We start from the raw sequence: 12,433 nt of genomic DNA on the forward strand, positions 1-12,433 counted from the left end.
CAAACAAAACTCAGGAAAATGGAGTTCATCATGTTCAACAACAACAACAGCAACAACAACAACAGCAACAACATAGAGAAGAATATTTTTTGGATCAAATTCCTGATTTCATTGATGTCCTCTTTCCCTCAGAAACTAACACCACAAGAGGAGGAGAAAAAAATAACAACATTTATTTGCCATCTACTTCAAGCTCAAATTATCAACTAATATCAGAAACCACCAATTTACCAGCAGCCAATTTGAAGTGTAATTATCATCAACCTAACATACAAATTGAAGAAGAAGAAGAAGAAAAAGAAACAGATCTGACTTATATAATTGACAAATATTGTAAAACAGGTGAATCAATTAATAATGATTATCAACAACTAATGGTGTTGTTTCCTGAAAATGCAATATCAAGTTCAGGTTTGAATGAAGATGCATATGTTAATCAACAACAACAACAACAATTATTGGTACACGAAGATCAACAGTTTTCAAATACCTATTACAATGCACCTCCGGTAGATGATGTAAATTTATATCATGAACATTCATTGACATTCCTTGATCCAACAGTGTCACCATCTACCTCAGGAGCAGGAAGTCCATTACCCACTTTGGGTTTATCTCTAAATACAATTTCAAGTTCAGATTGGAATGAAGATGTATATGTTAATCAACCACAACAACAACAACAACAAAAACAATTATTGGTATCTAAAGATCAACAGCTTTCAAATACAAATACAAGCTACAATGTACCTCAGATACATGCTGATGGAAATTTAAAGCATGTACATTCATTGCCACCAACAGTGTCACCATCTATCTCAGGAGCAGGATCCACATCTGGAAATTCATCATCCACTTTGGGTTTATTATCTCTTTCAAACCAAGATGAGAAAATAACAAGGGGAGTGAGTTTATTATCTCTTTCAAACCAAGATGAGAAAATAACAAGGAAGCGGAAAAAGGAAGAAAGGAAAAAGAAAAAGAAGGAAGAAAAAAAAAAGAAGGAAGAAAAGAAGAAGAAGAAGGAAGAGAAAAAGAAAAAGGAGGAAGAACTTTCTGCAAAGCGAATAAAATATTTGGTTATACAAACTATAAAACAATCATTCCCAATATTATCTGAAGAACCTCCAACCCCATTGACTTTGTCAGTCTCCTCCTCATCATTGTCATCATCATCATCATCATCATCATCATCATCATCATCATCATCATTATCATCATCATCATCATCATCATCAAAAAAAAGAAAAAAGAAAAGAAAAATAGTTGTTAAAATTTAGTTGGTTTTGATTGTTAAATTTATAGACATGGAAAGTAAAATTTTCTTCATTGTCAGTAGGATTTATAAATAAATAAAAGAATAATTTGAATTAGTTAAACCATGTACTGTATATATTTTTTAGTACAAATTAACAAATTTATAGATCTACTAAAGAATTGGAATCTGCTAAAGCTCAAGTTCAACTATAATAGTATGAAATATTTTTACCATATGCAGCAAAAATAGAGCTGTATAGTCCTTCGAATGTAGAAGCTGGGTGTAGTGGAGTTTCAAGAATATAATAAGTTTTTTTGTTACAAAAGAATAAAATGAAACCTTTTTTTCGAGGAACATTTACTTTCATCCTAGACTGAGAGAGTGTGCTAGCCAAAGCTCCTCCGTTTTAAAGCTATTTATTATACATTATGGATGTTTTAATGATTGAACTATTGGTTTTAGTTGAAGCTCTGAGGACAGAATTAAATTACCTACGGGACGAAGTACAGCAGTTGAAAGAGCATCAGGCGAAAAGAAATAAGACCAGCTTTAAAAAAAACACTTGGAAAGTTGTTAAGGATAGAGGTCTTAAGAAAACTTTGGTAATAAATTATCTATCAGCTCACCCACAAGATGAACTTCATTCAGATTATAGTGCTTAAAGTAACAGTTACCTAATTTTTAATTAAAGCTCTTCTAACCTTAGATATATATTGATGAAAATATCCTTGAAACGTGCTTTACAAACTTACAAAAAAAACAGCTCTTCTAATAAAATTTTAATCATCACAAAAACTTGGCCTATTGGGTGGGGCCTTGCATGGCGGGCAGGGTGAAGCGTGTGCAGAGTTCGTATTTCCTTATCATAATGGAGACACGCCCTGTATTTAAAAGCATAACCAGCCTGGATGAACATTTGTTTGAACAGTTACCAAAGATACATTAGCTTTAGATTTGATAACTCAGTCATTCATTTTCAGACCTGGTGAAATAAAAAAAAATAAAATAAAATAATGTTCCATTAAATCTCTCAGGTCATCCACAGCGTCATTAAGTCTGTGGTCAACCCTTGAGCCCATAATGTTTGCAAGTACTCTGCATTGGTTGCAGTCTTTTCCAACATTTTCTGGGCTGATATTTGGGCTCAGAGGCGTGTGGTTGATAAGTACTTAAGTAATGATGTTTTTTTTTATATCTTATTTTGAGTTAGTTAAAAATTTATGACCTCTTGTTCTTTTAAGCTTTGTATAACAGCAATTATAAAAACTTAGCCCAGACTTGTCACTGGCTGTGCTTGTTCTGCCTGACTTGTCATTGGGTGTGCTTGTTCTGCCTGACTGACTTGTCACTGGCTGTGCTTGTTCTGCCTGACTTGTCATTGGGTGTGCTTGTTCTGCATGACTTACTTGTCACAGGCTGTACTTGTTCTGCCTGACTGTGACTTGTCACTGACTTTATTTACTTAAATCATTATTACCATTGAGATGTTGAGGGCAATTATAACTGTATATAATTAAAGTTAGAATCATCCTTTATTAACTTATTTACCTTAAATTAAACCTCACATTAGTACAAGCCAGGAATTTTTAGGGGGTGCATAATTTTAAAAATCAAAACTATTATTAATGTCATCAATTCTCATTATATATTTCCACACAATAACAACTCCAATAATCATATGTCTATTCTCATATAAAAATGAACAGTAGACCTAATAAAAATGGGCACACTAGATGTTTGAACATGAATGTATTTTTCATTTAAAACACTTTTAATAACCATAGGAAAGTTGGAACCAAACATTATCACTAGTCGTCCTTTGAAACTTTTAAGTATACTAACGATAGTCATATAAAAATTCCCAATTGGTTCATTGATTATAAGTATATTGGCATTTGAATATTCTTTATTAATACAAGTTTCTTTAACTATATGCCTAATATACCCGTTTGGTAACCATTTAACTGCAGTTATATACTCTAATCTTTCTGTGTTTTCTGTTGGAATAATGCTCACACCTCGATCCAGCAAAAAACTCTCAACCCATCCACCACGAGCATAAATAGACACCACAGTGTCCTTTGGGTTTATAAAACTCATTATTTCATCAAGTTCCTTCTTGGTAAGTATATGCTTTCCAAAAATAAAAATGTGCTCTCACCAATAACAATCGTTAGCATGATTACAAATATTTTGAAGATGTTCTAATCTTATTTTTGATGCACAATTTAAGACAGTAGATTTCGGCTGGAAATAAGCAATCTCACCTTGCCAAGATAATCGTTCATCTTCAGAAAAGAAAGATGAACGTGGATAACCATCTATTGGTAGTTCAGGGTGGAATTGAGGTGAAAATTTATTATTTATATGATGTCCCCAGAATGGAATATGTGCAACTGAAAGATCTTGCAACAGAATGTGATCTAAATCAACTTCAATATTTACTAACTTAGGTAGAGAGGATTTATTTTTCTTTGGGTGTATCACTAACACTATTAAATGTAAAAATGCACCATGAAATAAATCTGTTTGGTTGCCTTCAGGAAATTCTTTGATTATTATGATATATGTACTGTAAAATAGAATTATTAAATAAAATAAAGTTAATATAACCTGATAACAGTTCATATAAAAAAAAGGAGTAACATTAATCCCATACTTAAAACCATATAATAACCATGTACTCCATAGATTAATTTCCACATAAAATAAGTAATCATTAAACATGCTACTAGAAATAAGACATTTGTGTCATCTATAGTACATATACCAATTCCTAAGCAGAAATATATAACCATATATTGAACTTGCTTCCTGCAAACTTCTCTGTTTCTTTCACATATTAGGCAAAAAACAAGTGCAACAAAATTCACTTCTCTAAGCCCTGAATAATACCAAAAAAGACCACAAAGAACTGTCCACAGGTTAAATATGTGTGTACTATAAACATCATCTAAATACAGTTGAATTTCATATGAAAGTGGTTGCCAAATGAAATCTTCTAACAGCAACATCATGATGATAATGATGATGATGATGATGGAAGCCAATCAATAAGTCTATTCTTACTTAAATATCCTGTAGACAAAAGAAAAAAATAAGATTTAGATTATTTCCACACCATACAACACACACATACATAAATCAGCGATGTTTCTTATATTTATAGACTTCCCCATCTTTATATATATGAAGATCAATAGTTCGAAGAATATCCCCTAAACATTCTAAATTGTTTTCAGATTTTGTTTTAGGAAGGCAGTTTAATCTTTTAAGATTTTGTTTGGGGAGAGAACAGAGAAGAATAGTCTCTAACCAATTTACACATTTAAATTTTTTCATAAGTAAATTATACAAATTATATATAACAATTCTTGTTACTTCATTTACATATTTTACAGTAGGTGATCGATTATATACATTACTTAAATTATCTTTTAGGTCATATATATCGGTATGGGACAGAAGAATGGGTTTAATACATCTTTCATTCAATATAGGTTTTCTAATTAGAGAATAAGGTATTTTTCCTTGTATAGTCCAAATAGATTCCATAAGAGCCCATACTTGATATCGTAACGTATTTTCTAAGAGAATAATGTATAATTTGATAATATGAATTCTTTTTAGGAGTTTGTATAAATAATAACTGAATTGTCTTCGAATAAAATCAAGAATAAATTCACATCGGTAATGATCCCATTTTCCATTTATTATTAAAAACCCAATATTTTGACATATATCTATATATGTGTCAAACATAACTGATATAATATTATTAAATTCACTATCTAACATATCAAACATTGGCAAATAAATATGCTTTATATTATAATTATAAAGATTAATTGAATAATTTAATATATCAATAAAATATTTACCAACTAAAATTTTAACTTCTGATTCAGTAATAACATCTCCCATTATTTTTTTATTTAATAAAAAATCAAATGGTATGGTAAATAAATTTGTTTTTGGTATACGACTACACTCAGGAACAGTACTTACTGTGACTACAGGAGCAGATGAACTGGTCTATAAACCCTCATAATTTGCCTGTTTATATACCTTCCATCCCAGGTATACAATAATTACTATCTCTATTATAATCTCATTTGTGTTATTATTATCTTTCCATAAAATATAGTGAGACTAAGACGTGGAGGTAGGGGAGGGGAGGGGGGTGCATCCAAGAATCTCTCTATCAAGTCGATAATATGGCCAGATTGTCGACGTCCTTATTTTTGCCAGCGTCCATGAACACATCATCTTCTTCATCAGTGAGGTGTCGCCACTGCCATCCTTGACCCCGACTCAAAACTTAATTTAACCTCCCAAAAATATAAAAATTGGTGTTCTATGATAATGTATAAACACTATAAACCTCATTGAGATGGTAACTAAAATACAAAGTTAGTTGGTATAGTTTGACAACCTGTTATAACATATCTATATTTATAATATAATAATTAATATATGGTCAGTTTAAATGTGCATTTTTTTTATATAAAATAGGATGAAATAAAATATTAATATACAGTTATTCCTCATCATTGATATTTGCACATTGAGCACATATTAAATCAAAACTATTAAAACGTGTAAATCTTACCGCTACCATATCACACCAATTGATTTTTTGTTTTAGAGCAAAATATTCATCCTTTAGAGATTTAGAACAATGAAGACAGTAGTGGCGTTCACTTATATTAATTTCATTAAATGTCGCCAATTGTTGTCCAAGAATTGTATTAATATCTTTTTCAAATGAATTATTCAGTTCCATTTCCAATACATCAAATTTTAAATTGTTAGTGATTTTTGCAATCATATGATGTTCACAAATTACATCTTTTCCTTTAAATAATCGAACTAATGAAAATGTTGGCATTGTTTGAAATGTTATTAACATATCTGTATAAATTATATAATAATTATAACTTGGATGATATTCACCATTAAAGGTGCATTTTGATTTTAACCAAAATATAAAATCTGGTGTTCTATGATAAGATAATGCATAGGCACTATAAATCTCACTGTAAGTTAACGGAGGTGGTAACCAACAATTGCATTCACCATCATATTCATGTCGGTCATATAAATTATATATAGAGAGAACATCATCTAGAAATCTTTGAAAACTCCCATCTATTGTAATAACACAAAATTTTTCCATAGAAGAATTACAATAATGGTCATAACAGTACATATATATACTTGAAATAGATGAACAAATAACTAAAACATTGTCTTCACAACTCCTTTCTTGCACCTGACACATTTCAGTACTTACAGGAATTATAAAGTTACGTAGTCCCAAAATACAATACATAATCCAACATAAATCCTGATTCCTCTTACTTACCATTAGTAGATATACATTAATATTTAAATTATAACAGGGTTTATTTTGTTCAGATAAAATGTTTCTAAATTTGATTACTGAAATTTCTTTCACTTTTTTTCTCCAGTCTTCCTCTCTATTAATATCAGAAGAATCTGGCATAAGCACCAATACATCAAAAGAAAAAGAAAAAGAATTAAACATAGAAAATGAACAAATAGCATTTTGCGGTAACTGTTGTACAAGTGGTGATTGTGGCTGCGATTCGATAATTAAAAATTGCAAAGATGAATGCCGCTTTACTATCTTCAAAACTATACTGACTATATCCACTCCAGGAACATAATCGACACGTGTAATTTCACCTTTACTTGGAACATGATTGATTAGAAGGGCCTGTTCACAATAATATGTTTGTTCTGACGATTGAAGAATTATATTTTCGGTCAGATAGAGTGCAGAATGTACCTTATAATGATTAATATTAGATTGCTGTAAGTTTTGAAAAGAAAAAAGAAAAATACCTGTATATCCATAAAAAAATATCCAGAACAGTTGACGTGGGATACATTCGAAGACAAATATTTAACAATTGTAAAATTTCATCTGTATCCCGAGAGAACATTGTCATAGCTGTCACTAAAGACCACACTTTGTTTTTGTTTATCATACCTTTTAAAGGATGATTAACACTCGTCATTGTTCTTAATGTTGATGTAAACATAGGATGATCATTCAATAACTCAAATAGTTCAGAGTCTTTTTTTTTCTTGACCCATTTTCGACCAGTTATTCATATTAGTCTCGATCATCTTTAGAAGGCCTCTCATACAGTATCTTCCATCGGTTATGTTGTATTTGATGTAACATAATTGTGCCACAATATAGGATGCATTGTAAAGAGACAAATTACCATCTTCATTGCTTTGTAGAAGTGGACTAGGGAAAAGAGTATACGAATCCCATATTAATCGATGATAAAGATTGCGGAATGGCATGTATGACGAGTCAAGAATAACATGGCTCCAAATTTTACAAACTCTGGAACAAATAATTAAAAGATGACGATATGGAACCAGTGCAAATATGTTTTCTAATAACACCTGTGGTAGGGACGACATTTTTTGGATTAGAGTTTGCATCAACACCTGTTGTATTACAGTGTTCAGTAAGCAAAACAGTAAGTAATTTAAGTAGGGTAGTACTAGTAGTAGTCTTTTTTTTTTTAATCAGGGACTCATATCTCTTTTTTTTTCAACTATCCATCAGGGTGTTTGTGACTGTTGTCACATCTGCAAACGTTCAATGTTGAATATACTATCCAATATCATTGGATACTAACCAGAAAACTAATCAATATCGACATAGTATAGAGTATATAGTATAGTGCTGGATACTGGAAAACAATCCAACATTGAATGACTCATTCAACATTGAATTACTCATTCAATATTGAATGGTATTCCAATATTTAATATAATATCCAATATCACTTAATACTGGAAAACTACTCAACAGGATAAAAACAATAACATATTTGACTTTGGTTGCATAATTACTTTATTTTTTAAAAATATCTGAATTAAAAATCATATAATTAAAAAAAGAGAAAATTAAGAATGAATAATCTACTGTCAACAATTATTATGTTAATAATATTAATTATTTTCCTAACAGTTATAGTAGTCATTAATTCACGGAAAAAATCTAAAAATACTAAAAAAATTATATAAAAAGTAAAACAATTACAATTCCATCAGCCATGACACAACACCAGAGTCCATTGAGCTATCTCAACAATCTTCCCTCAGTCCAACAGAAGCTTCTAAAGTACCTCAAGAATCATTAACGTCCATTGAACTATCTCAACAATCCTCCCTCGGTCCAACAGAAGCTTCTAAAGTACCTCAAGAATCATTAACATCAGTCAGCAGAACATTAACAACTGAGGCCTCCGAACTGCCTCAAGAACCTCAAGAAACATCACAAACTGAGGCCCCCAATCTGCCTCAAGAAACATCACAAACTGAGGCCCCCAATCTGCCTCAAGAAACATCACAAACTGAGGCCTCTGAACCACCCCAAGAAACATTACAAATTGAAACCTCTGAACCACCCCAAGAAACATTACAAATTGAAACCTCTGAACCACCCCAAGAAACATTAACAACTGTGGCCTCCGAACTGCCTCAAGAACCTCATTTAGAAACATCACAAACTGAGACCTCTGAAGAAACATTAACAACCGAGGCTTCTGAACTACCTCAAACAAGTGAAAATGAGTCCTCTGGCGTTCCTCACGTCATCAGTCAAATGGAATCCGTCGAACAACCTCATGAATTACTTCAAGAATTATTACAATCCTCCACAGATTCGTCTGAACTTCGAAAATCCAAAATGAAATCCAAACTTATAGAATCATTATTCTCGCCATTTATCGAAGACATAAAAACTTATAAAGGTCTCTTTATTGTTCCCAAACCACCAATTTCGTATAATCCTAAAACTATTACTGAAACTGATAAGACACTAATTCAACCCTTTAATAAATTCCTTAGTTATTATGATGAATTCCACAAATACTTTACCAATGGTTATTCTGCATATTACATAAATAAACTATATACAAATTCTAATATTGATAGGGGATATTATACAAAAAATCCAATTATATTAATATTTCCATGGAATTTCCATAATTTCATACCTGATATTTATACAGATCGACATGAAATAAAAGACGTCAAATTAAAGAACAATTTAGATGCATCACGTAAAAAATTTCGAAAGGAAGGAAAACGATTTTACATGAACAAATTGTTGATATCATGTACCCATGCTGCAAGTCAAGATATATTTAATTGTGGATTTTATTTGGACAGTTTCCCAATGAAAGAAAATTCACTACCCCCATTCGTGGTTATGAAACTTGAACTCGAAGACGGTCATAATGAGGTGGAATGTAAAATGTTAGCTAAGAATATTAATTCCTCAGACACATTTGCTAGCATTAAATTTAACATTTATGTGGAAGTCGAGAAAGAAGAACAAACAAAAGAATCACATGGAGGAGGAGAATTACAACATGCAGGAGAAGGAGTAGGAAAGGTAAAAACTTCACAAACAGTAAAAGGAAGAGGAGGAGGAGGAGGAGGAGGAGGAGGAGGAGAACCACAAACAGTTGGAGGAGAAGGAGGAGGAGGAGAAGAACCACAAACAGTTGGAGGAGAAGGAGGAGGAGGAGGAGGAGGAGAAGAAGAACCACAAACAGAAGGAGGAGAAGGAGGAGGAGGAGGAGGAGGAGAAGAAGAACCACAAACAGTGGGAGGAGAAGGAGGAGGAGGAGGAGAAGGAGGAGGAGGAGGAGGAGAAGAAGAACCACAAACAGTTGGAGGAGAAGGAGGAGGAGAACTACAAACAGTTGGAGGAGAAGGAGGAGGAGGAGGACCACAAACAGTTGGAGGAGGAGGAGGAGGAGGAGGAGAACCACAAACAGTTGGAGGAGGAGGAGGAGAAGAACCACAAACAGTTGGAGGAGGAGGAGGAGGAGAAGAAGAACAAACAGTTGGAGGAGGACGAGGAGGAGGAGGAGAAGAAGAACAAACAGTTGGAGGAGGACGAGGAGGAGGAGGAGAAGAAGAACAAACAGTTGGAGGAGGAGGAGGAGGAGAAGAAGAACAAACAGTTGGAGGAGGAGGAGGAGGAGGAGGAGGAGGAGGAGGAGGAGAACCACAAACAGTTGGAGGAGGAGGAGGAGGAGAAGAACCACAAACAGTTGGAGAAGGAGGAGGAGGAGGAGAAGAACCACAAACATGTTGGAGGAGAAGAAACCACAAACAGTTGGAGGAGAAGGAGGAGGAGGAGGAGGAGGAGAAGAACCACAAACAGTTGGAGGAGAAGGAGGAGGAGGAGGAGGAGGAGAAGAACCACAAACAGTTGGAGGAGAAGGAGGAGGAGGAGGAGGAGAAGGAGAAGAACCACAAACAGTTAGAGGAGAAGGGGGAGGAGGAGGAGGACCACAGCCCCACCGAAAAAAAGATAAAAAAAAACTGGATTCACTTTAAAGGAAGAAAACGTATTTATCTTGACCCAGACGCTGGTCTTATAGAATCATTTTAATTTTATTTACTCTGATATATAAAAGGCCCCGGAGATTTTATGTACTCTGGTATATAAAACGTCAAAAAAGTATATACAATTATCAATTGAATATAAAATTAAAGGTTCCTACCAGGCTTCTGTGCTGGCTAGGGTTCAAGTCTCCTGGTGGGAAAGTGTTCTAAAGTTGTATAACTTCACTCTCGTGTTTAGGAGAGTTGTGAATCAAGCATAGACACAGTGTTCTCCCATATTAACAGGGACTTGATGAAAAACGTAAAAATGATAGTCATCCTTAAGAATTATTTGACTCTAAAATTCAGGGATGGTCAACTTCTTGGGCTGCTCCCAAGAGAACTGTTGCCGTCCAAAATGTCCATAACACGAGGTATCACTGTAAATTGGTCTCTTTAAGCCCAGCTCCTTGACAATATGTCCTAGTCGTAGATCAAAGTTGTGGTTAACAATCTTCAGAAGCTGTTTTGATGTGTACTGTGAGGTGCCATAGTGGAAGATGCTGATGCTTATGGGGTGCACAACACTAATGGCGTAAGATACCTGAACCAAACAGCGTCTACATAATTTGTTTTTCACCAGTGACTTGGCAACCCATCGGGCGGCATAGGCCGCTGAGCGGTCAATCTTTGTGTAAGCTTTGCCAGAGAACGCTCCCCCGCCGTGAGCGCCCCACCCACTGTAAGTGTCAACGATGATTTTCCTACCAGTTAGCCCAGCGTTACCTTGAGGTCCACCCATGATGAATTCTCCGCAAGGGTTGATGTGGTATTTCGTTTGAGTATCTATATATTTTTCAGGAATAATGACCTTGATGACCTTCTCTATAACCTCGTCACGCAAAGCTTCGACAGTAATTTGTTCCGAGTGCTGTACAGAAGCGACAACAGTGTTCACTCTCTTGGGAATAACAGCTCCTTGATCGAAGGCATACTGGCATGTGACTTGAGTCTTACAGTCAGGTCGCGCCCACCAGAACGTCCCATCTCTTCGCAGCTCTGCAATCTTCTGATTGAGACGGTGTGCCAGCATAATAGTTAAGGGCATGCACTCATCGGTCTCATCAGTGGCATAACCAAACATCAGTCCCTGGTCCCCTGAACCAATGTTGTCATCACTGCGCCCGATGTGTACACCATTAGCAATCTCCGCATACTTTTGCTCCAGGGCCAGAAGAATATTGCAGGTCTTGTAGTCAAAGCCCTTTCGTGAATCATCAAAACCAATTTTCTTAACAATATCACGCACAATTTGTTGATAATTAACTTGGGCCTTGGACGTAATCTCCCCACAGATCAGGATCATACCAGTTTTGGTACACGTTTCACAAGCAACTTTGGCGTCAGGGTCCTGGCTAAGATGGGCATCAAGCACTGCGTCGCTGATCTTATCGCAAATTTTGTCGGGGTGGCCTTCGCCTACGCTCTCACTGGTGAAGAGGAACGTCTCATGATCTCCATCCATGCTCTCAGCGCACTATCCAGGGGAACGAAAATGTTACTTCTAAGTACTCTTGAATTTGGGACCAGGTTTCCTTGGCTAGATTTTAACTAAATAAAAATCCGTTATGTAAAGGAATATTATTAAAAACATTGACCTAATTGTGTGAAGAGAGAAAGAGAGAGAGAACGCTAACCTGGTCACGTGGAGAGAGCAACTGAGCAACTGTAAAGCAAGTGTGCAGCTGCTCTGTCTTATAACAAAACTGTGAGTCA

General features: G+C 34.6%; 1 protein-coding gene across 1 annotated transcript; it reads right to left on the bottom strand.

Moving 5' to 3' along the window:
* Positions 1-11,027: 11,027 nt before the first annotated feature.
* On the bottom strand, positions 11,028-12,182 carry LOC123751930 (S-adenosylmethionine synthase-like; the record flags this gene model as incomplete). Its single annotated transcript, XM_069306830.1, has 1 exon — positions 11,028-12,182. A coding segment is annotated over exon 1 (1,155 nt), but the record flags the coding sequence as incomplete, so codon positions are not given.
* Between the last annotated feature and the right edge of the window lie 251 nt (positions 12,183-12,433).

The sequence above is a fragment of the Procambarus clarkii genome, chromosome 59 (assembly GCF_040958095.1).
Source record: "Procambarus clarkii isolate CNS0578487 chromosome 59, FALCON_Pclarkii_2.0, whole genome shotgun sequence".
In the NCBI taxonomy this organism is placed as follows: Eukaryota; Metazoa; Arthropoda; class Malacostraca; order Decapoda; family Cambaridae; genus Procambarus; species Procambarus clarkii.